This window comes from Drosophila biarmipes, chromosome 3R, assembly GCF_025231255.1.
Source record: "Drosophila biarmipes strain raj3 chromosome 3R, RU_DBia_V1.1, whole genome shotgun sequence".
NCBI lineage: Eukaryota > Metazoa > Arthropoda > Insecta > Diptera > Drosophilidae > Drosophila > Drosophila biarmipes.
This window is the reverse complement of record NC_066616.1, coordinates 11336748-11363970: the sequence shown is the minus strand read 5'-3', so window position 1 is coordinate 11363970 and position 27223 is coordinate 11336748. Positions and strand designations below refer to the sequence as shown.

At 43.8% G+C, this 27223-nt stretch overlaps 10 protein-coding genes across 11 annotated transcripts; 3 read left to right on the top strand and 7 right to left on the bottom strand.

Annotated features, from left to right (window-relative positions):
- Window positions 1-65: 65 nt before the first annotated feature.
- LOC108031235 (proline-, glutamic acid- and leucine-rich protein 1) lies at window positions 66-2847 on the bottom strand. The gene is made up of 3 exons (XM_017104471.3): window positions 1249-2847; window positions 990-1189; window positions 66-495 (listed from the first exon to the last, which is right to left on the bottom strand). Exons 1-3 carry the CDS (start codon window positions 2785-2787, stop codon window positions 66-68), a joined length of 2169 nt encoding a protein of 722 aa, XP_016959960.3. The 5' UTR covers window positions 2788-2847.
- Window positions 2848-5934: 3087 nt separating this feature from the next.
- Window positions 5935-6877, bottom strand: LOC108031338 (uncharacterized). Of its 2 annotated transcripts, none has more exons than XM_017104602.3 (3): window positions 6647-6877; window positions 6423-6590; window positions 5935-6357 (listed from the first exon to the last, which is right to left on the bottom strand). In XM_017104602.3, the coding sequence occupies exons 1-3, from the start codon at window positions 6866-6868 to the stop codon at window positions 6196-6198; spliced, it is 552 nt and encodes a 183-aa protein (XP_016960091.1). In that variant the 5' UTR covers window positions 6869-6877; the 3' UTR covers window positions 5935-6195. The 2 variants fall into 2 exon arrangements, with proteins under 2 accessions (XP_016960091.1, XP_043951472.1); XM_044095537.2 differs by having other exon boundaries at window positions 6289-6357; window positions 6419-6590.
- A 2166-nt stretch (window positions 6878-9043) lies between these two features.
- Window positions 9044-9764, bottom strand: LOC108030992 (uncharacterized). Its single transcript, XM_017104193.2, has 2 exons — window positions 9657-9764; window positions 9044-9606 (listed from the first exon to the last, which is right to left on the bottom strand). Exons 1-2 carry the CDS (start codon window positions 9756-9758, stop codon window positions 9127-9129), a joined length of 582 nt encoding a protein of 193 aa, XP_016959682.1. The 5' UTR covers window positions 9759-9764; the 3' UTR covers window positions 9044-9126.
- A 548-nt stretch (window positions 9765-10312) lies between these two features.
- On the bottom strand, window positions 10313-11001 carry LOC108030991 (uncharacterized). Its single transcript, XM_017104192.1, has 2 exons — window positions 10891-11001; window positions 10313-10837 (listed from the first exon to the last, which is right to left on the bottom strand). The coding sequence occupies exons 1-2, from the start codon at window positions 10999-11001 to the stop codon at window positions 10313-10315; spliced, it is 636 nt and encodes a 211-aa protein (XP_016959681.1).
- An 812-nt stretch (window positions 11002-11813) lies between these two features.
- On the bottom strand, window positions 11814-12857 carry LOC108031272 (uncharacterized). Its single transcript, XM_017104513.3, has 3 exons — window positions 12731-12857; window positions 12555-12668; window positions 11814-12269 (listed from the first exon to the last, which is right to left on the bottom strand). The coding sequence occupies exons 1-3, from the start codon at window positions 12813-12815 to the stop codon at window positions 11971-11973; spliced, it is 498 nt and encodes a 165-aa protein (XP_016960002.1). The 5' UTR covers window positions 12816-12857; the 3' UTR covers window positions 11814-11970.
- Window positions 12858-17768: 4911 nt separating this feature from the next.
- Window positions 17769-18518, top strand: LOC108031192 (uncharacterized). Its single transcript, XM_017104413.2, has 2 exons — window positions 17769-17868; window positions 17929-18518. The coding sequence occupies exons 1-2, from the start codon at window positions 17778-17780 to the stop codon at window positions 18354-18356; spliced, it is 519 nt and encodes a 172-aa protein (XP_016959902.1). The 5' UTR covers window positions 17769-17777; the 3' UTR covers window positions 18357-18518.
- Window positions 18519-19489: 971 nt separating this feature from the next.
- LOC108031872 (mite group 2 allergen Lep d 2) lies at window positions 19490-20778 on the bottom strand. Its single transcript, XM_017105630.3, has 3 exons — window positions 20617-20778; window positions 20190-20297; window positions 19490-20130 (listed from the first exon to the last, which is right to left on the bottom strand). The coding sequence occupies exons 1-3, from the start codon at window positions 20681-20683 to the stop codon at window positions 19796-19798; spliced, it is 510 nt and encodes a 169-aa protein (XP_016961119.1). The 5' UTR covers window positions 20684-20778; the 3' UTR covers window positions 19490-19795.
- A 403-nt stretch (window positions 20779-21181) lies between these two features.
- On the top strand, window positions 21182-22662 carry LOC108031871 (uncharacterized). The gene is made up of 3 exons (XM_017105629.3): window positions 21182-21375; window positions 21433-22428; window positions 22490-22662. Exons 1-3 carry the CDS (start codon window positions 21256-21258, stop codon window positions 22526-22528), a joined length of 1155 nt encoding a protein of 384 aa, XP_016961118.1. The 5' UTR covers window positions 21182-21255; the 3' UTR covers window positions 22529-22662.
- LOC108031870 (protein cereblon) lies at window positions 22570-25025 on the bottom strand. Its single transcript, XM_017105628.3, has 5 exons — window positions 24848-25025; window positions 24486-24776; window positions 23766-24423; window positions 23205-23707; window positions 22570-23141 (listed from the first exon to the last, which is right to left on the bottom strand). The coding sequence occupies exons 1-5, from the start codon at window positions 24867-24869 to the stop codon at window positions 22834-22836; spliced, it is 1782 nt and encodes a 593-aa protein (XP_016961117.1). The 5' UTR covers window positions 24870-25025; the 3' UTR covers window positions 22570-22833.
- A 539-nt stretch (window positions 25026-25564) lies between these two features.
- LOC108032178 (uncharacterized) lies at window positions 25565-27218 on the top strand. The gene is made up of 3 exons (XM_017106033.3): window positions 25565-25845; window positions 26518-26620; window positions 26687-27218. The coding sequence occupies exons 1-3, from the start codon at window positions 25726-25728 to the stop codon at window positions 27076-27078; spliced, it is 615 nt and encodes a 204-aa protein (XP_016961522.1). The 5' UTR covers window positions 25565-25725; the 3' UTR covers window positions 27079-27218.
- Window positions 27219-27223: the final 5 nt, after the last annotated feature.

The window sequence follows — 27223 nt, the reverse complement described above, 5'->3', positions numbered from 1 at the left end:
CCTGTGGCACTCGATGTGGCAGCGATGCGGGGCACAGGCCGCAGCACATTCGTATTGGGATTGGGTCATTTGACGGGCAGTGGGGGCATCAGCGTTTGGGCCACATTCGACAACTGCCTCAGGTGATTGGCCTGCACGTACTGAAAGGCCGAGGAGCGCTCCAGGTGCTGCGACAGGTAGAACTCCCCCAGCGAGTAGAAGCGACGCTGGTCGAAGGCCTGGAAGGGAAAGCCGGGAAAGCGTTGTCCACCCGCGTAGTTTTTACCACCTGGGGGCGGATAGATGGGCATGCCGGGCGGAGGGCGTGGCAGGGGCGGAGCGCCATAGGGAGTGGCAGAGGAAACTGCCTGTCCCGGCGTCTGCTGCAGCTGGACATGATCGGGCATCTGGTGGCCACCGATGGCCAACTGCTGCTGCTGGGCCTTGAAGAAGTCCAGGCTCTTGAGATTATCCAACATCTGATGGGAGGCCTGGTGTTTCTTCAGGTAAGCTTGACTGCGGGTTAAATATAGGTAGGAGGTATTGATTAAGAAACGATAGATCCATCTTGACTGTTGATTAAATGTAATTAAGGCGCTGATATTTCAATTTAGTTGGTTAATAAGCGATTTGTAAACGTCTTGTTAACTCTTGCCATTGACTTAAGTCACTAAAAACACTTAACCAGGAGTTATGTTCTAGCTACACTGTTTGGATGTCTGCCTTTCTGAACAATTCACTTAACTTAATATTAACTTTCTTTGACAGATTACAGACTAGTACCTTAACCTTAAATTGAGAAATCGGTCTTAAATAAAAATATTTATTATAATAAATCAAGAAATTTATCAAAATATATTACTGTGTTAATTTTTAAAATTTACTTTAAAAGTAAATTTTTAAAGTGCAAACCTTTACTTAAACGTTTAACATGTGGCTTTTATTCTCTATATTAATAAACTATAAACTTTATTTTGTCCTGATTAAATACGATTTAAAGTTCCACTCACCGTCGGAAGGTCTTTCCGCAAATGTGGCAAGGATATATGCCGTCGCTGGCATCGTCGGCGCCTCCCCTTCCCGCCTCCTGGAGCAGATCCCCGGTCTCGACCAGTCGCTTCTTGGTGGGATTACCCGGACCGCCGGCAGCTTCCGCTTTGGGCTTATGCCACCTGCGATGGGAGGCCAAGTTGGCCGGGCAATTAAAGACCTGCAAGGGGGAAAACTCTAAATCTCCGCCAGAATCACACCTTTAACGAACCGACATACCTTCTCGCACTCGGAGCACTTGTACTCGATGTGGACGATGCGGGGACAGCGGTGCTGGGCCAACATGAAGGCATCGTCGTAGACAGTGCGACAGAGCTGGCACAGGTAGTCGCCAATCTTGTTGTCGATGCTGGCCAGGATGGCCTTGGCCTCCTCGGTGATTTCGACCACATTGAAAGCCGGATCAATGTCGCCTTTACGCACCACCAGCTCCTCGTCGTCGCGCAATTTGCGGATGATGGTGCCGGACACAGGGCTGATGGTCTCCTCATCGATGGCCATATGTTTCCTTAGCTTGGATCTCTTGCGTTCGGCCTTGTGGGGGCGACTGGGTGGTGGTGGTGGTGGTGGTGCTGGTAGTGCAGGTGGGGCAGGAGGAGCAGGAGCAGGAACAGTAGCAGGAGGAGGAGGCGGTGGTAGCCTGGGAGATCTGGTATCCCTCACCTCCACCATTGCCACCACGCCACTCAAATCCGTGTAGGTTTTCCCGCTGTTGCTCTGCACCTCCGCCAGTTCACTGACCTCCACCTCGGGCTGCGGGAAATCCCGCTCAAAGAGCCTGGCCAGACCATCCACCGCCTGGTTGTGCAGCTCCTCGTCCTCGTACAGCAGCTCATTCCTCTTCAGCGCTGTGGTCTCCATTAGTTGGGCCTGCAATCTTGTGGCCGGGTCTACTGTCTCATCGTCATCATCGTCGCTGCCCAGGACATCCACAAAGACCTCCTCCTCCTCATCGTTGTCCTCCTCCTCCCCATTGTCATTATCGCTGACTTGGACCTGCAGTGTCTCATCGTCGCCCTCGTTGACTTCCTCGGTGTCCGTGGCGTACTCATTGTAGTCATGGGAACTGACAACTGTTTCGTCCTCGTCCTCGGTCAGCACAATGGTCTCATCCTCCACGTAGATGGGCGAGCTGACGCTCGATTGACCCGCCGGAATTTGCTCAAAGTTATTCTTCGCCCCGTGAAAATGACTTTTATTGAAGGCAGCGCCCTCAAAGCCGCTGCGTATGGCATAGGGCTGATGATGTTGCTGGTGTGGTTGATGTTGCTGCTGCGTCTGATGTTGCTGCTGTTGCTGCTGCTGCTGTTGCTGATGATGATAGAAGCTGCTGCCTGGCTGCATGGCCAGGTTCGAAGGTCCTGGAGCTGCAGGACTCGCCATATGAGGACGCCACAGGTAATTCTCCTCGGACATTAATCTCTGGCGCTTGCGGGGCGGCGAGGGCGTCGAGGGCGGAGTAATTGGCACCACACTGGCCGCTGCCCGGAGGGAAAGATCCAAGGGGGAGATCAGCGATATAGCCGGACGGTGCTGGCCAAATTGCGGAAATGTCTCGTTGATTGCTGGTAATGCCCGGCACTCCACGAAGTGGGTAGTGTTGGCTGGGTGGCCTTGGAGCAGGCCAGGCAGCTGCTGGTGCTGGTGCTGGCCAAGATGCTGCAGCTGCTGGGGAAGATGGGGTTGGGGATGGGGATGTGGATGGGGGTGCGGATTGGGGTGCAGCGCAGGGTGCGTCGGCGGATTCATGTTCATCATTTTTCTCCCTTTTCTATTGCGTTGCGCCCTCAATCGCTTGGTATTTCATTGAAGTTCTATATTCAGTGTAAGGCTTGCACAGTAAAGTGGGAATTAAAGGTTTATTTTGTAGTCAACTAAAAGATAAGTAAAAACCAAGCGGAATTAGAAAATTAATTTAATATTTATGAATTATTACAAGCATAGTTTAAAATGTTTTTAAACTAGTGTTAGCTCCAAAAAATTGTATATTTATAAATAATAAATTCGACTATATACGTTAAGAACTTTTAAAAAAATATTGATGTGAAAATAAATTTTGTTGAATTTCACTAGAAATATTATTAAATTTTAAGAGGTGGTGTTTGATTGTCATTCTTTCTTATACATATATTTTATATATTTTCTAAATTTTGTGTTGTGTTTTGGTTTTTTCTGGTTTGGAAAATCGAATTTCCTACTGAATCATTGCCTTGAGAAAACGAATCTGATTTTTTAAAAAGTTCCATTTAATTTTTATTTTTTTTGAGAAACTGGGAGAGAAAAATGATTTCAATTCTAGTTGATAGAATTTAATCTTGAATTATCAATCTTAATTTATAGTTTTGATTAACTATATTTAATTTTAAATTGTACTCAAAATTCAATGTATAGTTTGTTTTACCAGAAAATGGTTCATTGAATAAAAAGTAATGAAAACTTAAATTGAAATTTGATAAAAATATTTACCTTAGGATACTTAAAGTAACACAATTATATTTTGATTTGTATAGCACTTTAATATAATTAATATTTCACGGAACACTGTTTTTAGGCAATTCTCTTTGTGTTTGTATGTTTTTAATCCACGAAATTATTTCAGTATAATTTTGTAAAATGCCTTTTAATACGTTTTCGAACACCTTTGCACTGCCTGAAAATGACTTTCCCGTTAGCCAAAGGTCTCAAGGATTTTCCGTGACACGCAACTGACCCGCGGCAGGCTTCAAAGAGAACTGAACGGCGGACGGTCACCTGTCGCAATGCTAGCAGCCGAAATTGGGCTTGAATGCGAAGCCAATGAAAGGCAGCTCAGGGCGACCAGCCACCACCCTCCACCCAACTCCCAGCCACCCATCCACCACCCACCGGGCACCCGCATTATTGAACGGGATGTGCGGCTCTCGCTCGCTCTGCCTCGCTCCTCTGCACCTTGCGGCGGAATCCTGAGCTTCCTGCTCTGGGATTCGCCGGGCGGATGACATAGCTCGACAATCCCACCCCCGTACACCCACGCAACTTAGGGGCGCATGCGCAGCCCCGCCCACTGATGCAGGTCCACCAGGGGGCGCTGCACGAGTGTATCATCTGTTGCTCCACTGGGGGCACGCTCATTGGCGGCACTTTCCCGGGTGACCACGCCCCGTCCAAGGCCCGGAATGGAATGTCATTGAATTGCAGATGAAGAATTTCATTGCACTGCGTTGGAGTTTTAGCCTGCTCACCCCCAGCCTGCTGTTAGGGGGCCATGAAAGGGGGTTTGTGCCTTGGGGCGTTGACAGGTGAGTGCGCCCTTTGTTGCCAGCCCCCAGGTAACTTTACCTTCCCCCAGGCACCTCCACGGTCAGCGTTGTTCAGACATTTTAAGAACCAAAGGATTCTTTTTGTGGTTTTGAAAATTTAATGCAGCTCCCCTCCTGCGAGTGGCGAGTGAATTTCCAAAATGGCGTCAGCTCCTGGCCAAAAAATTAAGCAACTCGCTGGAATTTGACCAGGGCTTTGAGGAAATGAACTTAGTTACCAGAGAACTCCTTTTAAGTTTACATTTTGGTGTAATAACCGAACGAGACTTTGTCTTCGTTAGATATAAATCAAATATATAATAAATATTTCTTTAAATTAGTGATGTATTAGTATAAAAATTGTCTCTTTCATTTTATTTATAAACAAACGTTTATTGAAAATATATTCTTTTATTGATATATGCATAACAAATATTTTCTACAGGAAATTATTTTATTTATATTTACTTTAAGTAAGAAATATACCTATTTTAAACTATATATATTAAAATATTTAAAATTTGTGTGTAACAGACACAGCATATATTCAATTTAAATATATCCCGTATTTTTTATATACTATAAAAACCTTAAGATAGTTATATTTATATTCACAAATTATGGTATTAAATCCTTTAAAAATATGTCATTCGTACTATATCATTATGTCGAAATTGTATACCGTTCTTATTAAATTTAAGCTAACTTTCCTTCTTTCTTCCAGTCAGAAGTTATCTTTGGCTTGCCATCCCTGCCTTCAATTGCAACTGAATGCAATTAATTAGTGAAACGGTCTACAAAAACTTAATTAAATTGTTGCGTCGCGACGCCAACAGGAGCAGCAACATCCGCAGCAGCGTCAAAAACAATTCCGGCTAATAAACTGAAATTAAATTACGAACTTTTATACTCCGCCGCACAGCCGAATGGAGCAGTGGCTTTGCAGCCCAATAAAGGGGAAGATGTCGAATAAAAAATATGGCTTATTAAGTTTTAAGCCTGGCCAAGATATGCCGTGGCAACGAGGTCAACAGGTTTCGGTTTGCGGCTTTCCTGGCCCCGGCTAATTGTCAGCCTGCCAGGGGCTCATTAGCATAGCTCCGGCCTTTGTGGGCCCGCCTGCTCCTGACACTCGTCCAAGGAAATGTTCTTAACGAGAGCGCCACACCGTTTGCACTCATTTGCATGGAGATTTCACGGGCTAATTGCCCAGGTGGCTGGGTATTGTATGGTGTACGACGGTATGGAATGGCATGGTGTTCTCGCCCAAGTGTCGGATTACACACGTAACAATTCGGAGCACCCCGCAACATGTTGTTCAAAACCTCACCACCCCATCCCCTCGAGTTTGTCATTTGCCCAGAGGGTGGGTTCAAGAGTTGGTTGGTTGACTTGCGGTCGGCGGTGTCTGTTTACACAGCGAGGGTTGGGTAATGGCTCTTAATTAGGCTCATATGATTTTTCAACAGGGATTTGCGATTTATTTGCCCGAGCCCTCGGTATTAAAACCACACTGGGATACAGAAATCCGAAATAAAACAAACGTAACATTATAACAATTCCCATACACTTTTATAACACTTTTTTTATTTTATTTTATAAAACATTTTATACAACATTTTCGATTCCTTGAAAAATAATTTTTGTATTTTTCTTAAACCATCTTTCTTTTATTTGTGTTAATAATTATTGTTATTTATTTTTTTTTTTGATACATATGTTACATAATAAGATAGCGATGGACATCTTTTTTTTAAGTGTAGACCAAGATTATGTCCAACCCACACGCTTCATTGAACCAAAGATTGTATTGAATATGATGGATACGCGTAAGCGAATAGATCTTATCTGCTAAGTGAGTCATGTTCAAGCTGATGGATCTAGTTCTTCAGCGATCGAATCCCAAGTTAACCTCAACGTGGACTTCAACTTCGCCTCGCCAAACGCCATCTGTTTTCAGGTTAAACTTGAGTTTGTAAAAGCCACTCGGCACAGGAACCTTCACAATCATGTTATCATTCAGCACCATTCGGTTCACGATTATGTCATGCTAAAAGTTAAACAAAATATTATACATAACTCAACGAATAATATATAGAGGGATGTACTACCAACATTATAGGGACAGGTGTGATTTATGTTGCTGAAGTTTCGTATACCATCGTAAACCAAATCGAAGAATGGATAGCGCTTTCGGTTCTTAAGAAAGCTGCAAATATCGACGGTGATATTGTAGAGAAATGGCCTGTAGCCATTAAATCTTCGGAACAGTGTAAGAACGCACTGGAAAAGTTAGGATATGTTAATAATATAAAAACTACCTGATTTTTTTCGCTTACCGAGGAAGTGTTTATAGGTAACTGATTGGCCTGGGCATGCAAAAATAAGCCCACAACACCACGACCCAATACTTTTAATTCACAACGCCTTAGCTCACAGAACGACTTTTCATAGCAAGTACACTTGATGTTGGTGAATTTGAATAGGGCATCCGAAGCGCAGAGTAACCAGAGAATGACCACATATGAACACACTCCGAGCGGACTTTTTTGTAGCCTCATCGTTGGCCAGCAGTTCGCAGATCATTAAATGGAAAAATTAACCTGTAATAGCTGTAGCCGTTTATACCCCTTACTATTAGATTAAAAGAGTATATTAATTATACACAAAATTGATCAACATCCGTGTAAATACCAAAACCATGCACCCAGAAAGATGTATTTATGGGAGGTACATTATTTTATTTAGATAGTTATATAGTTAATTATTCCTCAAGTATTTTTTTTATTAAAAGTAGGAAATTCCAATTAAGAATCATAAGGGGTATAAAATTGGCTGGGCATCTCACCATTGAGAAACCCTTAAATATGGTTACGTAATTATTTTTTTGTTAAATTTAAAAATATATGTTTTAATTAACAAAACGATTTTTAAATTGCTAACCAAAGAGTAAGGTTGTTTTTTTGTTCTCTTTTATTTAAACTACAAATTAGTCACAGATATAGGTATAGATTTTATTTGGTTTTATTTTTTTATTTGTAAGCTGTTCCGTAATGAAAAATTTGCCTATCCGATTATTCATAAATGGATAATTAAAATATCTTTGTTTTAAAATTAGGGTAAAACTAACATGAAACAATTATTAGAGATAATATTTATATTATTATAGGGCTTCTTAGGCTTTAGTAATAATCGTCTTTGCTTTTCTGATTTCCTATTTTGCGACAATAATATATTACTATCCGGGCTTGGTACCATTTAAAGAGCTACAAATACGATGGAATATTTCAACCATGCCCAAACAACTTAATTTTGACCAGGCACCAGACCGATTGAAAGGCACTTTGGAGGAACATTAAAAGCTTCCTGTAGGCCACGCAAGGGACAAAACGCTATTGACAAACCATGACCAATTCCCGGTCGGGGGATCGCCTCGCCTCGTCGGAGACGTTGATGACCTTTGGGGAGACGGAGGCCCACAGTCCTGGCCAGCAAATCGGGGTCCTGCGGCGAGGGCAGCCTTTAATTAGAGTGGCATGGAAGTATGCCCGAGGCCCAGCGCTCGATGCGATTCTTATGCAAATGCTTTTAATTACAAAACTGTGAAACTGAATTACGCAACATTGCGTTATTTAAGTGAATTATTTCGAGGCAGGTTCGTGTGTTTAATTGCCCAACTCAACGCCTTTTTAATTGTCAGAAAATGGCCCGTGCTGCACTTTAAAGTTTCTTTGAAGGCGGCTCAAAATGGAAAACCAATTCTGATATACTATTTTTCAGGACAAAGGCCAAGGAGCTCTAGTTTCGATGAGCTGTCCCAGCGGATTAGCTCAAGTATTTCTCAGGCAAATGCCAATTTCCTCGAATAAACTTCTTGGGGGTAAGTGACCTCTTCCTTATAACACAAATCGAATTGGAAAACCTTCCCCCTGGTCCGACAGCAGAGGCTAATAGAAAATGTTTATAGATAAAAAGGCGACAAATTGAATTTGCAAAGGTCACACATAAGTGCGACACTCGATAGCAGGCATTGGCACTTCACGTACTTCAAGTGCGCGCCCTCCTTCCGATTTTCCCCAACTTGCTGGAATTTTCCCTGCGACGCCTGTTGAGATTGAAATTTTGATTTCCATTTCCGACACCAACCTCTGAGATCTATATATTCGCATTATTTTTGCCAAATTGAATTCGCAAAGTGATTCGATTGTGCGTTAAGAAAGGCATCATGGATAGCAGGGTGTGTGACCCCTGTCAGGCCACCCCTTTGCCAGTAAAAAAGAAAAATCCAAGGGAAAATAATACTCGCTGAAAACCGCATTACGGATTTTAATTAACGGGGGCAGGAATATTCAAGCTCCATTAAAATATCACGTTACCAATGCTTTTTAACACGTTGATGTGGCAAAGGGTTTTAGTGGCTTACGGCTGGAATACTTTGGCCAAACTTTCGGCATAGTTACGTGTATCGACTGGCCGTGGCACATATTGTTTTTCTATTAATTATAGCCAAATTGCACATATGGCTTCGGGGAAAAACCGCAGGATCCCGCGGGAAATCGAAGAGAAACCCCGCGAGGAAGAGCACACACGCAAGTCTCTGTGTTCTAAGGATAATCACCATAATCGGCCATGCACTTTAAGCGATTTTCAATATGTTCCCTGCTCCGAAGCGAGTGACGCACAATGGAAAATGGAACTGAGGCGGTGGAAAGTGCGGAAAACTCGAGGGCGAAGGGACAGCAATCCGCTTACAATGCAGACGGGGGTTAAGCACACACACACACACATCCTGTAATTACACATCCTTTGTTGGCAATGTTTATTCGGGGGCACTTGGGACTCGGATGTCGGTGGTCACCTGGAGGGCAAAGACTTTCTCGGCCGTGGCCTCGATGACCTCCACGAAGAATTTGTAGGTTCCGTTCTGCAGGACCTGCGGATAGATGTCCTTGGCGCTGACATTCTTCAGCGTGTAGTTTCCCACGCGCACGGGACAGGCGATGATCTCGCTCAGCTGCATCTCCGAGTGCAGGAAGTACTTCATCATGGGGTTCTTCGAGAACTCGGTGAAGAACCCGCACAGATCCAGGTCCCGCATTTGGAGCAGGGTCACGAAGACCTCCCTTCCCGAGGCCCTCACTCGCAGCTTTATGTTGAAGGTCAGGAAGTTGCTGCCTAGCTGCTCGCGAAGGGAGGCCGTGATGCCGAATTGGGTGCGACTGTCGTCGACGTGGGACCACGCCTTCATATAGCGGGAGTCCCCGAAGATGTTGATGTGGTGGATGCGCAGGATGGGGCTCTGAAAGGTAGCCCTGCTGTAGATCGTACTCCGGGGAAGATGTATACTACCTGAGCTTGCTCCTCCTCATCCTCATCCCACAGAGACTTTGTTGCGTTGCCATTTATCAGGTGAAACAGCGGAAAAAACAACGCTAGTCGAACGAAGTTCATTTCGCAATGAGAGCCATCCCCAGGCGGCTGTCATCAGGTGGTCATGGTCCACAACTCACTAAAGCCTAATGTTGGCCATTTAACAAATGAACCCATACCAGCGGGGCTTCGTTAACCCTTAAGTGGGCGAGCTAAGGCGGTTTTATTTTAGTTTTTAATAAAAAATACTCTGTACACAAATAAATTAGCATTAAACGCTAAAAAAAGAACAGTCTTATAGGGGTTAACAAGGAGATATTATTTAATGTATAACTATGTACTTTAATTATGAAAATTGTATTCTTTAAACACACAGTATCAAAATAAAAATTGCAAAAATACTTAGTTGTTTATTAATTAACAAATAAGTTCAAAGCATATGTAATGTATGCTTTTTTTTAATTGAAAAAAGTCAAAATAGTCACAAAGTGTAAGGGCTATACTTTTGTAATAAAAAAATCTAAGTTATTTGTTTAAACTTCACGTTTCGTCAACTAAAATATTTTATTTTATTTACGCAACTCCAGATTTCATTCTGTTATTTATTTCTTTCAGTTATTTTACAATATTGGATACTACACACATTCAATGCCACTTCTTAAGGCTTGACACTCCCGATCCTTTTCTACAATATACAGCATCGAGGTGACTTGCAGGGCAAAGACCTTGGCAATCTCTCCGATTTCCTCGACGATTTCGGCAAAGAACTTGTAGGTGCCATTCTGGATGCCTTGGGTCTGAATACCATTTGCCACATTGGAGTTGAGCATGGAATAGTTTCCCACGCGGACCGGGCAAACGATGATTTCGTTCAGCTTGATGTTTTTCTTGAACATAAACCGCATCACCGGATTCGAGCGGTATTCGCTGAGAAATTCACAGAAGTTGATGCGCCTCAGCTCGAATAATGGCACGAAAACGCTGCTTCCATCGGGTTTCACCCGGACCTTTATGTTTATAATCAGATGGTTGCTGCCTAGCTCGTGGAGCATCTGGACGTAGAGGTCGAAGTGGGTGCGATCGTCGTGGATGTAGGCCTTGACCTTCATGTAGTTCGACTCTCCAAAGACGTGGATGTGTTTTATGGCAACCACAGCTTTCTAGAACATTCGGATAGATTAGTTCGTGGTCTTAGCCATCTCGTATTACCCACCATTGGACTCGTATTATATTCAGTGAAGTATGAACTCGAATCAGCAACTACTTCGCTGGCTAGTCGCAATAGAATGGGAGCTAAAACCCAACCGAACCCAGCGACTTTCATTTTGCAACAAACTCCACATCCTTTCAGTACTCTTGCACAGCATGACTGGACTACTATATATCTGAAAGAGTTGGGTTCCATTTAATTATGCGTAATTTGGGTAATTTTTATCATTATGGCATCGGTTCAGGTGGATAAATCTGGGTGTATATGTACCTAAACACGTGTGACGTTAATACTGAGAAACTTTTATTTGTTTTGGCCTTCAGTAACATGATAACAATTTACTTATTTGGTTTATTTAGATATTATATAGAGATATTTTAGTTATTTTCCTTTTTATCCCAAATGGTTTCCATCGAAAATCACAAAATCTACCACACATTTGTTAGCCAATTGAATGGGTTTCTAGTTCCTAGCCATATGTCACCACCTAGTCAACGACTCAATTAGCTAACCGTCGGATATGTGCTGCCATCAGGGCTTGTTCATTAGACCCCATCAGCAGCAGGAAGCTCCAAAGTGTTGAAAAGCCAATTAGCCGTTGAGCGCCGGAAGGAAGCCATAGGAGCTGTGCGTGTAAATGGAGGTTAACTGGAGCGCTGCAAAGTTTAAAGTCTTGTGAAAAAGGGCCAAGGAAAACCGCATGCATCTCCACCCACCTGATAGGCACACCCACCACTCACCTCAGGATCTTCCCCTCCCGAGAACTGCGTAATTTTCTGCGTCATTTAATTAAGCCGATTCATGGCGCCCTCGGCGAGGGTGGTGAGCCGGGTCAGGCTAAGCCGGAGCAGTCTGGCCCACACACACGCCCGCCCGGGTAATTAAGTCAGCCGTTCATGTCGATTATTTATAATATTTTCCCCTAATTATTTATTCATAACTGCTAATAGTGTTTGTCGGGCTTAAGTGCCAACAGCTTACGCGCTATTAATTGGCATTGGCATCGGCCAGTGTCCAGTGCCCAAACATTGATACAATGTCTCGGCCTAATCTACAGGTTAACCTGATATCGCAGGGACTCTTCTAAGCTGCCGAACTGGGCTTCTTGACCCGTGTGTCGGCCAGGAAACAGGAGACAATGCTGTTTTCATTTTCGGAGTCCAGGAGACGCACCTCCAGGCGAGTGGGCACCTCGGGCTGGTTGTTGGTCACCGGGAGGAGCAGCTGGTAGGTCACATCCTCGCCAGCGTCCAGGGGACAGTAGGCTCCGTGGAGCAGGTTGGTGCACACATTGCCGCGGGAGTCTTCCAGGTCATAGGGAATGGTCACTCCCAGCGAGGTCAGGTGCACTTCGGCCGTCAACTTCTTCATAGTATTGCGATCTAAAAGAGAGGAAAAAGGAAGATGATTGTAGTTGTATCACAGGATGATAATATAAAATAAAAAATTACAAAAATGAACAAAAATATTGTAAAATATTTGAATATTATATATTATAAACAAATTAGTGCGTTTGGAAACAAGAAAATCTTTTTTTGACTTTCAGTTACAAATCTCACGACCTAATTGCGATTTTAGCACATTTTTTTGTTACGAAATTAAAGATTTATAAGACTCAAAAATTACCGAATTTATAGAATATTTAAACTATTGTTAAATTTACTTACTGGCAACAAACTGAATATCGATCTTGGCCTCGGTTCCCTTCCACAAATCGCAGGGCAAGGCGTCGCAATTGTCAATTTGCACCATCAGAGGTTGGGGATAGCTGCTGTCGGCACCTGGAATTTCAGTTATGCCAAGTTAGTTTATGATTTAAGGGCTTTCCTTGGGCGAAACTCACATTGTCTAATTGGCGTGTTGGCTGAGACCAAGGTCCACATGAGAGGTAGCACCAGGCAAAGGCAGAAGTTCTTGAAGCTGTTCATTTTCCTCGGGTTTTTCGGTAGCTGGTGTTGACTTTGAAAGCACTAATGGTATTGTATTCCAGACTCACTAATCGCAGGGGTATTTATACCTAAAAGCCATGTTGGTACTCTTGCACTCGTCCATTAATCTAATCGTTTTTGGGCTTCGAGCGTTTGCACCAACGTTACGTTTAATTTCGCGAACTAAATAGCGATTATTACGTCTTAATCGCACTTAGATGGAATCTAAGAACATTTCTATCAGGAATTTAATAGCTTATCATTTAAATTTTGATTAACAGAAAAAACCGTAAAAAAACTTAAACACATTTTTGAGAATTAATATGGCAGAAACATATTTTGAAGTAGCTATATTGATTTAAATGAATATTCCAAAGAACCCTAAAAACCCCCATTGATTATTTAGATCACTATCAATAGCTCAGAAGCACTTAAGCACGTTGTAGTTTTTAATATGTTATAAACCATTTTTAATATACTCAAGTATTCTAATGAATTGTATTGAGTCCTCGAGATAGTGCATATGGTTAATCATCCAAGGGCAAACATGGTTTATCTACTGGTTCCCCCAAAACATAATGACTCAGGGGCCCAAACAAGCCATAATGGCATCTATAAGTACTGTTTGGTAGCCAGTACATCCGAACTGGTCGAGTGCAGAGTCAGCTAATTTTGGCCCAGATAAGATGGCCACAAAAACGCACACCTGTTGAGTTCTTGGTCATTTCAAGTGCATTTGCACGCAAGCATTATTGTCAGCAAGCGATTAGCGATGATTTAGTGGAATACACCGGGCCAGCGAGATTACGAGATTGCCAGATTGCGACATCATCCACTCGTTGCATACTTTCAGGCCACTGGACTATGTAGAGCCAAGGCCTATAGCAACCCTCCGCCGATCGACATTAACATCAATTTATATGCATAGCCAATTTGTAGCAAGTTTTACACAATTTCTTACACCCACTTGACTCGTCGAGGGCGAAAAACAGCAGCCGCCGTCAAGGGGTGCCCAAATTTCATCAATATTTCCTGATTTTGCTCGCAAATTCAACTGTTTTATATGCAAATTAGCTAAGCGATTTCGCCCCGCCAGCAATTGATTTTAAAATGTTTACGTTCCTGCGTAAATGAGTAAATGATGGCCGGGATGTCGGGGAGGGAGGAAACTTGAGCATTCAATTGGCCGAAATATTTGTTTTATTAGCATTTTTATAATTAATTTGGGCATTAATGAAGTTTTTATTTAGTTTTAAGGGTGGGTTCTTCCTATAGGGGGTGAAGGCTTGAAAATATTTTAGCATCACTGATTGAAAGTGAAAAAGTAAAAGTTTGCATCGCGGTGAAAAATAATAAATCCAATGTTTGTCATTCATGTTCCTTTAAAAATATTGCATAATTATAAACAAAATTTAACATTAAAATCACTGGTGACTTTTTTTAAAATGAAAATTAAACATTTTTATATTTAACTTAAAAAATCCAATGTGAATAAAGAAATAGCTAAAAATATTCATATTTAATTTTAAGATTTGTAATTCACTGCATATTTTTATCAGTGATAAGTTCCGTTCTAACCAAATACTTTGAACTTCAAAAACAGTTCTGTAATAGCATGTTCTCACATTTACAATCACTTCAATGCAATCTACCTTTAAAAGCCAACTTATTCGCAGTTTCAGGGAAACCACTAGGCATTTTCCTCGGAATTCCGACTTGTACTTGGTATCCATCAATGCCGAAACGGAATTATGGATGAAAGACCGGGCTCTGAAATTATGTAACTCAAGGCTTCCAGCTAACAATTTAATTATACGCAGGCAGAAATTGAGAGCGACTGGCACATATTTATGCAAATTAAGCAAACTTCTTTTCGCTCGAAGCGGGCACATTTCTCAGGTGAAATTGCGTCGCCAGGTGGAAAAGGTGAGGGGTTACAAGGGGCAGAACGTGGTCCTAAATGCCAACACTTCGGGAGAAAATTACTCAACAGCAAGAGAGAACTTGTTGCAACGCATGTTCCTCCGGATTTCGGGAAACATGAGTTTCGCATTCACTTAATTACAGTGCCAAAAGCCTGGCAGTCTTTTCAGGGGGCGCCGAACAATTAATTAGCATCCCTGGCCGGTTGCGACATGCTGGAAAAATTTAATAAAAAACATTTTTGCATGACGGCATATGCAAATTGGTATTGCCAAATGAGACTTCAGTGCTGGGATATCAAAGGGTGCAGCAAGGCGAGAAATATTTGTCCTCCCAACGCCCACCCCCCTAACTTTTTCCAGGTGGAAAGTGTGGAAAAATTGTCTCAAGGCCAGTTGGTCACCTGACCACAAGCAATAATAGATTTTTCCTTGTTAAAATACAAACAGCTGAATGCACTTGGATAGTTGTCCCTACACACAGGGTTGCAAGGGCTGTTCTCACCAATGCTGCCATAGAACCCCGTTTCCGTAAAGAGTTGGCATTTTTCTTTATAATAAAATGCCTTAAAAATCATATTGAAAAAGTTACACATTTCTAATATTCACTTGTTATTTGAAGATAGCAAATAACTCAAATACTGATGAATAAAAAAGTTTAAGAAGTATTTTAATGGGCAGCACTGGTTTTTGACCCCTTCGGCAGCACCTGTTGAGGGGGAAAAGGGCAACAGTTCATGGGCTATTGGGCGTGCCCTTTCGAAAATTCCTTTATTAATTGACAGCACACGGCAGCACCAAAAATTTAATGAAAAATTAACAGCACGAAAATCAAATTGCCGTCTAATTGAGACACAATGGACGCGCCAGTTTGTCAGTTTGTCGTTCGGTATTGAATTACGTGCAAACAAATATCAAATTGAAATAGAACAGACATTTGGGTGATGGGGGAGGTTGGCTTTTTGGGTTGATGGGTTGACGGGCTGCCTGGGGAAAGGCCACAGGATTGGCGTGACAAATTGTTTGGCTTTGGCGCTGGCATTTAATGTCTGACTTGATTTGATGATTTAATTGAGTTAGCAGTGGGCAGCCGGGTTTCTGGGCGGGGCTCGAGATAACCAGTCTATTCAACTGAAAGCTCAGAAAGGTAAAAAGCGTTGCCTACTTTTCGACCCGAAATAATCAATAATCAAACTCTTAGTTCCGCTTTCCCCCCGCCCTCATTGACTCCCCGTAAAAAAGGCACATCAAAGATAAGCTGAACATCCGTGAAATACATTGGGGAATATGCAAAAACGGAGAACACCCAAAAGTGCAAAACGGAAGTCGAACCAAGTGGAAATGTTTGCCTGCGAAAGTATTCGGGTATCAGATTTTCCGGCCCAGATAATTGCATTAGATGACACCGAAAATAGATTCACGGAATCAATGTATCGGGAATCCTGTATCAGGCTGATGCTAATCAAATATTGCGGTTCCCTGAGATCCATTTCGGGCATGTGCTGCTGTATGTCGGGGATATTTTTTGTCCTGCCGGATTTTCCATTGCTTTGACATATTAAATAATGTCACAACAATTACATGTGAGGAGCGCCGACAGTGCCTGGACGGGCAAAAAGAAGGGGGTGGGTCGGTGGCAAGTTCAAAAGCATTTCAAGGAAATCTCGTGCTGCGCTGAGGCCGTCCACATGGCAAGTCACCACCAACCAACCGAAATGTTGCAAAATATTGGCGAGGGTAGTTCTAAGAAAACGTTGCAAAACAAATGCAAAGTAAAAAAACTATAAATGACAAGTATTAAACGTAAAAAGGGCATAAAATATATTTAAATTATAAATGTTCTAAAGATATTAAAAGGTTTATTTTAATGAGATACAAGAAGTTGCAAAATGGAAACATTTTTTTTAATACTTCAAAAAATAAATGATAATGTATTTTTTTAGTATTTTAACAACAAATATTTTTTTTATATCTTTTGTAAAGTTATTACCAGAGACCTACACAACATTCCTTCTCCTGAGATCATAGTATTTCTTCCTGTTGGAACAGGGGCTCTATATATCTTCTGAACTTGAAGCCAAAATCGCCAAACTTATCAATCTCGCCCCTCGTGTCCTACCTTTTGGCAAATTCGCCAACCGTTGAGTGCTGGGTGGGTGGAGTTGCAGAGGGGGTCTTATACTTTCCAGCTTACTTTTCGTCCGTTTCCTTTATACTCGCACATTTTCCTGCCCCGCAGAAGTTCCATTGTCAGTGGCTTTGGCCGAGGCACAAATGTCTGTGGGTTATTCCATTGCCATCACAGGCTTAGTGGCCTGCCTGCGGAGTGCTCTGGGATTTATTTTGGCCCGTTCCTTTGTGGTTCCGGGTCCCGTGAACTCGGCGATGAAGTGATAAAATGCTGCTGCCCGATTTCATAATTTTACGATCCATTCGGATTGCGGCTCTAATGATGTGAATTGATGTACAGATTGGTACTCGCAAGGTCTTTATTTGAGTGCGCAGATAAGGTGTATCTAATTATCGGAAAATTTTAATCTTTATAATTCAAGGGTAGTTTAGTTGTGACATAAAAACCTATTAATCTTTTAGGTCGTTAATTTTGTTTACATTTTTCGCTAGAAAGATACATTTTTTGTATTGCTTTGATTTAGATGGTAATAGTAAGAGTAGAAGTTCTATTATTAGGGACGTAGTAGAAGTAGCAGTAGCATTAAAGTACTTATGGTAGAAGAAGTAATAGTGGCAAAAGTAGTATACTTCAATACTTCTATTGATAGTAGTAGTAAAAGTTTAGGACTATTAGAAATAGTTTAAGTATTAGTAATAGTAGTTATATTATTTAACGTGACTATCAGATGTGGGAGGTGTTGTAGCAGGAAGCTTCTGATCCCACAAAGAAACGACCAGGCCGAGTAAAGAAATCAGAGGCCCGCGATTAGATAGGCCAAATCCGATCGTCTTAGCCGAGAAGCAGCTCGGATCTGGCTATAAAAACGATGTGGGCACCGTTGGCCGAAAGCAATTCGAACCGAGAAACATGCAAGTCGAGGCGTTGGTTCTGATCTCCCTGGGATTACTGTCGCTGGTGGGGGCCCAGCAGGAGCATCCGGCCACGGAGGTAAAGCGATGTAAGTGGAACCTCCAGACCATCTGCAATACCCATCCAAATAACACTTACGCCCCTTTAGGCTCTGGCAACAAACCCTTTCCGCTGGAGGTGCGCGTCCACAACTGCGTGACTCCGCCCTGCCAAATCGTCAAGGGATCGACGCAGAAATTCGAGATCGACTTCGCCGTGGATAAGTACATCACCCAGCTGACAACTCTGGTGAAGGCCACCACCCTGGGAGTCATCACGGTGCCCTATGAGCTGCCCGAGGATGTGGCTGCTGTCTGCCCGAATCTCCAGTACGGCGCCTACTGCCCCCTGTACGCCACCGAGGATGTTTCCTATCTGTTCAGCTTCCCCATCGGGGAGTATCCCGAGATCGGCGTGAAGATCGAGATCTATCTGGTGGACCAGGACAATGAGGTGGCCACGTGCTTCGTGTGCGACATCAAGGTGGTCAAGGGCAATGGCGGCAACTCGGTCTACGAACTGGATTACCTCAACTAAAGTTTGGGGCTGCGTTATTCATCAATTGGTTTAAATTACTGTGATATACCCTTCGGTTTTTTTTTCAAAAATCCATCGCTGAGCTCAGCCACGATGTCTCATGAATATTTAATAAAATTTTAAAAGCCCTACCCCCACACATCAGGGTGGTTTTCCTAAGTACATGTTATGCTATTTCTCCGGGGTTGGGAAAGCAAAAACACACTTCGGTGTCTGGCATTTTTTAAGACCCGCATTACAAGGCATTCTATTGGCCATCGGCGCTATCTGCACACGCGGCCATTAAGGTGTAAACTCAAGTGGTCGAAAAGCTATAATCGAATCAAATAATAATTCGCGAATCTCGAGTCTGATTACTCTGACACACCTGGTCAGCCCCGGAGCGAAGAAGAAGAGAAATGTACCGGGCTATCAATGGCCGTTTCCCATAGCCCGACAGCTCACCCACATTATCTGATTTATATTCAGCGTAAATGGCACTGTAAGAAACATCCGGGTCACCTTGGCCTAAAATAGAAAGCCCCATAAGTATTCCAAAAACTATAACTATCTCTCATATCTTTACAAAAATGATAAAATGATAGCATGTTCTAACAAATGCGTGCTATGTGTTTAAAAAATAGTTTGGGAAAACCATTCTTGGTTTAATGGAAATTCCAAATATTATATTTACAAAAATTATAAAACATCTAAACAATACCTTTAAAGCTGGGCTTAAAATTGCATGTTCTAACAATGCTCTGTGTTTAAAAATAGTTAACGGAAACCATTCTTCCTTTAATAGCATTTTTAAATATTATGCAAAGCCTTACTTATAATTTTAGAATTTATAATAAAAATCTTATAAACAAGTACTAAAATTCACATATCCAAAACGTAGCATTAAATAGACCATGAGCTGTAGGAATAACCCTATAAAACGTGAGCATAGGTGATAAGGTTCTATGGAAACACTTCTCATTAAGATTAGACCTTGCTGAAATCACATAAACAATCTCCACAAACTAGTTCCCGGAAAGTAGAGTGTTTTTCGGTGGAATTTCTGCGAGTGTACAGTTGCACCCAGCAAGACGGTTATCGCCTTATCACGAAGCTCCAACTTTTGACCATATGGTCGATCCTCGGGCGGTCAATAAATGATTATCACGTCGACTTTATTGGTAACTCTGCTACTGAATCAGTGGAAATAAATTACTGGATTTTCGGTGCAAAAGGCAACGTCACAGATGACTGTATATAAATAAGTTCGGGTGGATATCTAATCGGCGGGCCTAGAAATGTGCTAATCCGACGACTGATTGGACGGGTACATTGGAATCCGTGACGTCGTCAAGGTAAACAAATGCGGTTATCGTTGCAAGAGGTTTGAGTTTATTGTTTTGCCAGCAAGTGGGAACATTCAGTCGGGCCGAATCGGTGGAGTGGAGTACACCGTCGGATTAAAGGGCACTGGGGTTCGTCCAGTCCAGTAGGTATTCGTCGCGCGATGCAGTGGCTCCCTTGCGGATCTTGCAGCTCACCACGAAGCAGGTGATCGGTTCGTTCTGGGCATCGTTCAAAGTGACTGTGACATCGGCTGTGATTTCCGGGAACGAGGGCTCCACGTAGAAGTTGAACTGGTAGGTCACATCCTCGTCCTTATCGATGGGACAGATGGCGCCGTACAAAAGGTTCCGGCACACGTCGGAAACCTCTTCGGGCAGTGCGTATGGCAGGTTCATGCCCAAGACCCTGGCCGTTGTGGTGGCCGTGATGCTCTTGATATTGTTATTATCTGCAAGGGATCGAGGTGATAAGAACTGGATAAAAAGGGATATAGATCCTTTTACTTACTGCCCAGGAAGTGCACCTCCATCACGGCATAAGATCCCTTGTATACAACACAAGGTGGCTCCTCGCAATCCTGAACACTCACGTCCAGTGGAAACGGCTTGTTTTTGCCTGAAAGACAATCAGCAGGTGAGCTTATAAGTAGACTATGGCTTTTCACAAATAAAAACTAGATTAGCAGGCGCAGGCTGATAAGCCATATCAACCTAGCCGGGAGATACTCTTGAGGACTTCTATTTTCACTCGAAATTATTGTCGGCAATAGTTTTTAGCATTTCACACAGATTATGCTCAGACAACGTCTGGGAAATGAATCACCAGCATAGGATTTAAAACCATGAGTCAACTTTAATAGACAAAGCTATTTAGAGACCAAGTTCAAAGTTTTAGTTATCCTAGAGACCGAAAGAGAGGAAATTAAGCTACTTACACTGCTGGACATTGGTGGCACTGACTGTGGCCAGAATTAGAGCCAAAGTTACAACGATTTGCAGCATTTTTGTCGGGGAAACTCCTTTAATCTTTGGTCTGGAGAGCAGAAAACGTCTTGAGTACGCGCGCACCCGGATGATAGCCGTGAATGGAATCGATGGGGCCGGTGGAGAACCTTAAATAGCCCGTGTCCGAGCGATGACCAACGGTAGGAGAGAGCAGTTTATCAGGCTATTGATACGGGGCCGCCACGCAGGTGTTACAAAAGAAAACAGTGAGCTCTGCAGGTGTTGGGCTCTGACGAAGAGCAAACACCGCCGTTTCGAATCAGTAAATAACGTAAATTTGGCTGATAAGTAGTGAGAGGAGAAACTACAATGTTATGGCCAAACAGCCGGTAATGCAGCTATGGGCTTAGTGTCTAAACAAAGCGGGAAAAGCCCGCTAAATTGGATTAACGAACTTCTATTTATAAACGTTATTTGGGCGAGCATTTAAATTTAAATTAGCCGGCGATTGGTTTGTTATCGATCTCGATTGCTGCAATCGATGTCATCGAAGTGGAGCCATCTCTAGCTACGGTCGTTCAAAAAAAAGGTAAACAAAAGAATTATCAAGATCAACTTGGCCAAAATATATGATAATGGACACTGGGGAAGTAGATGTGGGGCGCCTCCTGCTACTAAAGTATCCTGGTCTGACCGCGGAACTGAATCCAAGTGGTTATTGCATCATAAGAGGAGTTTTTTGCAGTGAGGTAAGTTGAGAGTACTTCAAGCATTCCCGCCAAAGTAATCCTAATCCTTTAATCCAGGAAATCTGGCGTAGCATCAAGCTCTACCTACCTCACCACCCAGCTCTCCATGGTTTCCAGCTGTATGTGCAGGAAAGCTTGGTGTACAAGTTGTATACATCGGAAAACCTTAAGCTACAGGATGACTGGATGCTGGAGGATTTTCTGGACAATCTGGGGAAGATCCTTCCTGCCAAGAAACCCCCGAAAGCTTCAAAGGAACCACCGCAGCAGGGGTGTGTCTATTCCGAAATCCTAGAGCTGTACAAATCGAAGGAATACTGCATGCAAATTGATGAGGACTGCACCCGCCTTCGCATTAGCGAATTTGTCGACTTCGAACAGCATTACTTGGAACTGGAGATTCCCTCTCTTCGCCTGATAGAGCACAGCCTTCCAGAATGCGTGTCACTGGGTGAAATCCTAACCAAGAGCGCGGGAACACTGGAGCAGGTTCTTGTCCTTTTCCGCAAGCTCCTGGAGGAGCTGCGTCCCTTCTACGACAACTTCATGGACATCGACGAGCTGTGTCATGTGCTCCAGCCGTCGCCTATCACCACCAAACACAACTCAAGGGTATTTCCTCTCAAGGATCGGGTCTACTTGAAGTTGATCATCGCAGATCCCTTTGCCTGCATCGCATCCATGTCCCTGAAGATCATTGGGCCCACGGAAGAGGTGGCCCATCTGCGCCACGTACTCAGCGAGGGGCTGGGCAACTGGGACTCAGAGCTGGACATCCACAAGAATCTGCTGCGAATGTTCGACCTGTGCTACTTCCCCATGCCAGATTTTTCTGATGGCCCCAAGCAGGATGAGGAGGACAACGAGGAGCTGCGCTGCAACATTTGCTTTGTCTATCGCCTGGATAATGGCGATGTGCCCCTCGTCTCTTGTGACAATCCCAAATGTGTTCTGAAGTGCCATGCCGCCTGCTTGGAGGAGTGGTTTCAGACGCTGATCGAAGGCAAGACCTTCCTCGACGTCTCCTTTGGCTTGTGTCCCTTCTGCAAGGCGGTAAGTTTTTCTATGGCTTTCTATAGTTAAATTCCTAAAACATATGTTTCATATTTTTTAGAAATTGTCCACCTCCTTTGCGGCTCTTCTAAATGATTAAAAATGGTACAACGATCCCATTCAAATAATAAAAAACAACTGTTTAAGAGTAACTTATTACAGAGAAGCTTTAGTTTCAAATAATCTTAAATATCAATTAGGTATAATTTACTTCAACTAAAGAACATATATGCATTCATATGTAGATCAATCTTTCGGTTTCCATCCACGCCCTAGATTGCCGTGGGTTCTGCTAAAAAGTGGTTGTGAAACGAATTAAAGAGGTCCCCCCAGATGGACCTCATTGTTCTCCGGACGACACCAACAGCAGAGTTGGCAGCTGAATCGCTTCACAACGCGCCAGCCTCATTCCATCTCGTTGGAGATCAGCCGCAGCATGTTGCGCACCACGTAGGTGCTGCCATTAACCGGCGTGTTCTCGCTGGCCTTTCCAATTCGCACACTCGAGCCGGCCAAGCCGAAGAACAATCTAGGAGTCAGGTTCGGCTGCACCGCCTTGAACTCCCAGCCGACATGCTGAGCGCAGAACTTGCACAGGATTATGTGCCACTGGTAGCCGGGGAACCAGCTAAACTTGGTGGACGGCTCGCCGCTGTAGCCGATGGCGTGGGACATCACCCTGTACACGGTGTTCGTCTCGTGGATGTAGCCCTCTGTAGTTATGGAATTTCTGAGTCAATATACAAATTATGGAACCAATTGGTGCTCTCCCTCACCTGGATTGCAGTACTGCGTCTGCACGCCGTGCTTGGACATGGCAAAAAGATCCGCGCAGTGGGCCAGGCTACTATTGCAATACCGGCAGAAGAACAGCGACTCGTCCTGGAACGTGCTTTTAATCAACTGGAGGCGAGTGTTCACCGAGTCCGTGAGAAAGGTCAGCCGCATCATCTTCTCGGTCAGGTGGAGATTTCGCACCAGCCAGAAGGACAACTGAATGGGGCATTTTGGCATGGTGTCTATCTTGTGGGTCTCTAGCCTCTGGCGGGCTCTCTCCACAATGGCAGCGAATGAATACTCTTGGCAGGCTTCGGCTGGCCAAGGAGTGCTGGCAAGCTGGAACCTCTGGTATTTGTCGCGCATCGAGGGAATATCCCGAAATCTGGCCATCGAGCCCATATCAACGGATTGAAGAGGTTCCGGCAGGAAGTACTCCGGCAATATTTTGACCTTGCTGAAACACTTGCTTGTGGGATTGCGGGCAATGTACTGCGGTGGGCTAAAAGGATTTAAGAATGTTAAAAGGACATTCTCAAATGGGTTATCAAGCCACTCACCCCTGTATATCATCGCAGTTGATGACAATCCGCTGCAATGCTCGGGATTTGTAAAACACCAAGCCCCGGCCGCTTTCCCCCTTTTCGTAGATTTGGCAAGTAACTCCGTACAGCTTGTGGGGGTTGTCCTCTGGCGGCTGCATTAGAGGAAAGCCGACGCCGAAGATCAGGCCATCCAGGCCAGGCATATCCTCGTCGAACATTCGGCCGTCGATCATGAAGGGCAAAACCTCGCCGGGGAACAGGATGTGCTGGTGCAGAAAGATGAGCATGTGGTGGGTGCTGCCCACCTCCAGATAGTCAACGCCGGGCACGCGGCTCAAGTGGTTGCCGAAGTACGAGTGCTCAGCCGCCAGATTGGTGTCGAAGCGCACTCCCTCCTCCAACTCAATGTCTATCGGTGGACGTGGTGGTGGTGCCGCCGGCTGATCATCTTGCTGATCGGTGGCCTCCTGGCTGGTATCCTCACTGGTGCGACTCCGTCGACGTTCCTGGCTGAAGACCATGCTGCGCACGCGCTGCAAGAAGTTGTCTCTGTTGAGCAGGGCGGCGATTCCGCCATCTCGGTTGCGAGCCTGTGAGACCATCATATCGACGGCGGAGCGCAGGCGGTTTTGGGGAATCATCCAGCGCGGCAGGCGCTCCAAGTCGGAGTCATCTAGGTGGGGAAAGCGGGTGATTAGTGGGAATCCGGACAACCAAAGCTGAAAGCCAACTGACCCTCACTTCCTGGACTCTCCAGGGACATGTCGCTGCTGGGATGACTGCCCTCGCTCGCTGTGTCGTCCTGCAAGGCGTCCTCCGCCATGGCCTGCTGTGCTTCCGCACCCCCGTCTACCTCGAAGGCCAGTGGATCCCCGAAGGCGTCCTCCACCCGCGGTGACGGCTCCTCCTCTATTGCATCGTTCCAAGCCTGCTCCACAGATTCCACCTGCTGATCCTGGAACCCCTGTGTATGTGTCTCTTCCTCCCGCTGCACATCTGCATCCTCCCCTTGCACTGAATTGATTTCTGCGCAGTTTGAGATGGTCGGCTTGTTAGCTTGCTGCAGACCTTGAGTGATTCGATGTCACCACACCCACCTGAGGTCTCCTCGTCGTCCATTTGAGCCGTTCCGTGTGTGTGGTTGCTGCGTTTCGCAGGTGAATCTAATTTTTATTTATTTACTTTTCTATTTTGACAATGGAAAATGGTGATGGGTGTTTATCGATAGGCAGCGATTGCTTAACTGAGCGCCAGTGTTGAAAGCACCATATTTTTCAAATTTCGTGGTGAGTTTAGAAAATATATCTTGTTTGTTAATTCTTTTAAAAACAATTACGTACAAAATATTTGATACATTTTATTTCGAGTATAAATATTTGGCTGTTCAAGTAAAAGTTTTGTAATATTGCCTTAAAATGGTTTTTAAAATGTACATTTAGAATATTTTATAGAACTAAAAAGTGATAAGATAAACATTTTAATGTTCTAACATTAGTTGTTTATTGTTTAAAACAAAACAAGTTACTAATGATGAATTTTAAAATATTTGTGGAAAAATAGATTTTTTAAATTATACAATTAAAAAAAAAAACAATTTTGAAAAAATTGATTGAAAAAATAAGTCTGTTATTTCGAATACACATATTGTAGATATTTTATCCAATTCATCGAGGTTTCCAAGAAACTGCAGCTCCATTTTAGGTTCTGCCATGCTAAGAGGATGGAGCATCACTTACGTACCTCCATACTGTCTGAGCTGGCAGAGCTCCAACAGCTTTAAAGCTTTCTTCGAACAGAGCCCAGAGCGGGTTTATGGGGATCTGAGTCTGAAGCCGATCTCCGCCGCAGTTGGTTGTAAGCGGATGTTAAAAGTGAAACCGAGGAAAGTTGCGCCGCGTTATCTCGTAAAGCCCCGGCATCGTCGATTTTGCATACCAGTTAATCAAAACAGAGCGAGAGAGCGAAGAATCGAACAATGATCAATCCGCGACTTCTGCTGATCGCCGTGATCTTTGCGCTCATTGGGAAAGTGGCACGCGCCCAAATCGCCTTCGTCGAGGATCAAGACATTGATAAGAAGAAGGCCAATCTAGCGGTAAGCTGCAGACAGGGAAGCCAGTCCGACGGTCCATGATAACACAACAAGCCCCGAGCTGGGAGAGCAAAGCCAGCTGGAACTGGAAAAAAACCCAGCTTATAAATGCCCTTGCTAAAATGTGGTCATATACAAAAAATGCATAAAAAATGTTACAAAACTGAAAAAATTAAGAGTTTAAAGGAGATCATGTACATCTGCATGCAAAAATACAACAGCTTACAGTATATCTTAAAGTTCCTAAAGAAGTGATGTTTTCCAAATTGTTTATGTTGAAGTTTTGGATAAATTACAATATTAAGTGTTAGATACGAAGTTATTTGCTAGCACTCGTTTTGAATGGCCAATAGAATGAACAATGAAACATTATAAATAATTATTATTTCAAGTCTTGCGGTTTTTAAAATTAATTTAAAATTCATTTTTAATTAATTTTTAGGATTTGCATCTGGAAATTCAGGAAACCATATTTAGTATTAATAATAATATAATATTAATTAATATATTTTCGAAAAAAGTGTTGACAATGCTTTTAACTTAGTTGCGTTTTTAAAAACAGCTTTCAAAATTCTGAAAATAATCGTAGGACTTCTTGGTAGAGTAGGGAAGACGCATCGCCAATAATCAATCAGATGGCTCCCTCACCCGTCTCCGCATTCTTCTCTCCTTCAGGGTCGCAAGCCGCTCTATTCCCCAGCCCGATGCCCCAAGCACCAGCTTCTTTATCCGGGCGACCAGCAGAAGCAAAACGACTGGGTCTGCGACTGCGCACCAGGTGAGCGCCATAATGGATCTTCGGCGGCGATGACATAATAATCTGGGTACTGGGTACTTCCCCTAGCCACACTGTATTACCCGGAGACTGACGGCTGCTATCCGGCCTACCGGCAGGGCCCCTGCGAGCCTGGTCAGATGCTGGTGCTCTACAAGGAGCGCATCATTCCGGAGTGCATCCGTAATCCGTGCACCAAGGACGGGCACTTCATGATCCGCGACGCCTGCTACGAGTTCGGCAACACCAAGAAGGAGGAGAATCCCTGCCCCTACAAGGAGGCAACCTATGTGCTCGGCGTGAATCCCACCAACCTGATGGTCGACTGTGTGAAGCTGTCGGTGCAACTGGAGACGCGCATCTCTGACACGCCGGAGCAGGCTCCGCCGGAATACTACATCGAGCTGGCAGAAAAGTGCGCTCGCGGTAGTCGTCTTTTGGCCCAAGGGAAGTGTTCCTAGAGGATAACGACTTAAGATTTGAATGTGTTCCGTTTGGTGCTGTACATCCCAGTGAAGAATTTCAAATTTGCTCAATGTTTAAAGCAGGTACACTATGATTTTTGGATTACATTCCATTAAAGACCAGTTCTCAAATTTAAGGCGG

Coding starts and splice junctions, on each gene's coding strand:
- LOC108031235 (XM_017104471.3), bottom strand. CDS start 2,787: ATGATGAACATGAATCCGCCGACGCACCCTGCGCTGCACCCCAATCCG. Junction 1,190..1,248: donor AGTGCTCCGAGTGCGAGAAG/GTATGTCGGTTC, acceptor TCCCCCTTGCAG/GTCTTTAATTGCCCGGCCAA. Junction 496..989: donor TGCGGAAAGACCTTCCGACG/GTGAGTGGAACT, acceptor TTTAACCCGCAG/TCAAGCTTACCTGAAGAAAC.
- LOC108031338 (XM_017104602.3), bottom strand. CDS start 6,868: ATGAGGCTACAAAAAAGTCCGCTCGGAGTGTGTTCATATGTGGTCATT. Junction 6,591..6,646: donor TACCTATAAACACTTCCTCG/GTAAGCGAAAAA, acceptor TAACTTTTCCAG/TGCGTTCTTACACTGTTCCG. Junction 6,358..6,422: donor ATCACACCTGTCCCTATAAT/GTTGGTAGTACA, acceptor TTTAACTTTTAG/CATGACATAATCGTGAACCG.
- LOC108030992 (XM_017104193.2), bottom strand. CDS start 9,758: ATGAACTTCGTTCGACTAGCGTTGTTTTTTCCGCTGTTTCACCTGATA. Junction 9,607..9,656: donor ATGAGGAGGAGCAAGCTCAG/GTAGTATACATC, acceptor GCTACCTTTCAG/AGCCCCATCCTGCGCATCCA.
- LOC108030991 (XM_017104192.1), bottom strand. CDS start 11,001: ATGAAAGTCGCTGGGTTCGGTTGGGTTTTAGCTCCCATTCTATTGCGA. Junction 10,838..10,890: donor AATATAATACGAGTCCAATG/GTGGGTAATACG, acceptor CGAATGTTCTAG/AAAGCTGTGGTTGCCATAAA.
- LOC108031272 (XM_017104513.3), bottom strand. CDS start 12,815: ATGAACAGCTTCAAGAACTTCTGCCTTTGCCTGGTGCTACCTCTCATG. Junction 12,669..12,730: donor CAACACGCCAATTAGACAAT/GTGAGTTTCGCC, acceptor CTGAAATTCCAG/GTGCCGACAGCAGCTATCCC. Junction 12,270..12,554: donor CGATATTCAGTTTGTTGCCA/GTAAGTAAATTT, acceptor CCTCTCTTTTAG/ATCGCAATACTATGAAGAAG.
- LOC108031192 (XM_017104413.2), top strand. CDS start 17,778: ATGCAAGTCGAGGCGTTGGTTCTGATCTCCCTGGGATTACTGTCGCTG. Junction 17,869..17,928: donor GGCCACGGAGGTAAAGCGAT/GTAAGTGGAACC, acceptor ACGCCCCTTTAG/GCTCTGGCAACAAACCCTTT.
- LOC108031872 (XM_017105630.3), bottom strand. CDS start 20,683: ATGCTGCAAATCGTTGTAACTTTGGCTCTAATTCTGGCCACAGTCAGT. Junction 20,298..20,616: donor TGCCACCAATGTCCAGCAGT/GTAAGTAGCTTA, acceptor ATTGTCTTTCAG/GCAAAAACAAGCCGTTTCCA. Junction 20,131..20,189: donor GGAGGTGCACTTCCTGGGCA/GTAAGTAAAAGG, acceptor GATCCCTTGCAG/ATAATAACAATATCAAGAGC.
- LOC108031871 (XM_017105629.3), top strand. CDS start 21,256: ATGATAATGGACACTGGGGAAGTAGATGTGGGGCGCCTCCTGCTACTA. Junction 21,376..21,432: donor GAGGAGTTTTTTGCAGTGAG/GTAAGTTGAGAG, acceptor CCTTTAATCCAG/GAAATCTGGCGTAGCATCAA. Junction 22,429..22,489: donor TGTGTCCCTTCTGCAAGGCG/GTAAGTTTTTCT, acceptor CATATTTTTTAG/AAATTGTCCACCTCCTTTGC.
- LOC108031870 (XM_017105628.3), bottom strand. CDS start 24,869: ATGGACGACGAGGAGACCTCAG. Junction 24,777..24,847: donor GGACGACGAGGAGACCTCAG/GTGGGTGTGGTG, acceptor CAAACTGCGCAG/AAATCAATTCAGTGCAAGGG. Junction 24,424..24,485: donor GGAGAGTCCAGGAAGTGAGG/GTCAGTTGGCTT, acceptor TTCCCCACCTAG/ATGACTCCGACTTGGAGCGC.
- LOC108032178 (XM_017106033.3), top strand. CDS start 25,726: ATGATCAATCCGCGACTTCTGCTGATCGCCGTGATCTTTGCGCTCATT. Junction 25,846..26,517: donor AGAAGAAGGCCAATCTAGCG/GTAAGCTGCAGA, acceptor TCTCTCCTTCAG/GGTCGCAAGCCGCTCTATTC. Junction 26,621..26,686: donor GGTCTGCGACTGCGCACCAG/GTGAGCGCCATA, acceptor TACTTCCCCTAG/CCACACTGTATTACCCGGAG.